The 1,363-nt window shown below is 66.9% G+C and overlaps 1 protein-coding gene across 1 annotated transcript in view; it reads left to right on the top strand.

Moving 5' to 3' along the window:
• The first annotated feature begins 515 nt into the window (after positions 1 to 515).
• Positions 516 to 1,363, top strand: part of TMEM200B (transmembrane protein 200B) — a 1,212-nt gene continuing 364 nt past the window's right edge. Inside the window, 2 exon segments of the mRNA XM_035901298.1 lie at positions 516 to 1,069; positions 1,071 to 1,348. Of these exon segments, the coding sequence (XP_035757191.1) occupies positions 516 to 1,069; positions 1,071 to 1,348 (832 nt within the window).

Here is a 1,363-nt window from a genome sequence, read left to right as displayed (position 1 = left end):
GTGTCCTCGTGCCCACACTGTGCTCCTGGCATCCTCATGCTCCCAGTGTCCTCGTGCCCCACCCGTGCTCCTAGCATCCCCATGCTCCTTGGTGTCCTCGTGCTCCCTGTGTTCCTGGCATCCCCATGCTCCTGGTGTCCTCGTGCTCCCCACCATGTTCCTGGCATCCCCATGCTTCCCATGCTTCCCATGTTCTTGGCTTCCCTGTGCTTCTGGTGTTCCCATGCTCCCAGCATCCTCATGCTCCCAGTGTCCACATGCTCCTCATGCTCCCAGCATCCCCATGCTCCCAGTGTATGTGGTCCCCGTGTTCCCAGCATCCTCATGCTCCCTGTGTTCCTGGTGTCCCCATGCTCCCGGTGTCCTCACGCTCCGCTCCTCATGCTCCCGACATCCCTGTGGTCCCCATGCTCCCAGCATCCCTGGCACACAGACCCCCAGACCCACCAAGTGATGCCTCTTCTCCCCTTTTTTCTCCCCCCTGCCCTGCAGGCAGGGCGACCAAGCCGGAGACGATGACTGCTGAGAGCGCCAAAACCAATGGACCCATGCGGGAGCCGGAGGCGGGGGGGACAAAGCTGCCGGTGCCCCCTGCCCCGCCGCGGCGCCGGGGACGCAGGCTGCGGCGCAAGTCACCGCCAGAGGTCCCAGTGAAAGGACAGATCCGCATGCGCTCTCCATCAGGAGCCTTCGTCATGGTGGGCATCTCGGTGGTCCTGGTGGGCATGACCATCGCCGTGGTGGGCTACTGGCCCCACCGGGGAACTGGGGCCACCGGGGCCGGCGTGGGGAATGCCAGCACCACGGGGGACATGAGGAGGGAGGTGGCTGCCGGGCGCCACGTACCCCACAGCGAGAAGCTCAAGCTGATCGGCCCTGTCATCATGGGCATTGGGCTCTTCATCTTCATCTGCGCCAACACCATGCTGTACGAGAACAGGGACATGGAAACCCGCAGGCTGATGCAGAAGGGTCTCTACTCCATGGCGACGGGGCTCCCTGAGGGGACTGGCCCCGAGGACGGGCACTGCCAGCCCGTCCCCAAGGCCAACGCCGAGTGCGTGGACGGCAGCAGCCCCCGCCGCCCCCCTCCTCAGCCTCCGCTCCGGTGCCTCCGCCGAGGCCAACCTCAGCCTCTCCTGCCGCGCCGGAGCCGAGTCCCTCCTCTCCTCGGCCGTCGGTGCCTTGGCGTTGCCCGTCATCAAGCTCAACAACCGCTTGCTGGACGCAGCAGCACGGGGAACCAGCGAGAGGGTGGAGGGGGCCCCCACTGAGCCCCCCGCTGAAGCCCCGTGGCTCTCCCGGGCTCTGCTCTCTGGCGGCGGCAGCGGTGTGCCCCTCAGCCCGGGACTGGGGGGGGGGG

The sequence above is a fragment of the Egretta garzetta genome, unplaced genomic scaffold (genome assembly GCF_000687185.1).
Source record: "Egretta garzetta isolate BGI_Z169 unplaced genomic scaffold, ASM68718v1 scaffold368, whole genome shotgun sequence".
In the NCBI taxonomy this organism is placed as follows: Eukaryota; Metazoa; Chordata; class Aves; order Pelecaniformes; family Ardeidae; genus Egretta; species Egretta garzetta.
Note: the sequence above shows the minus strand (reverse complement) of the source record. Positions and strands in the feature narration are given on the sequence as shown.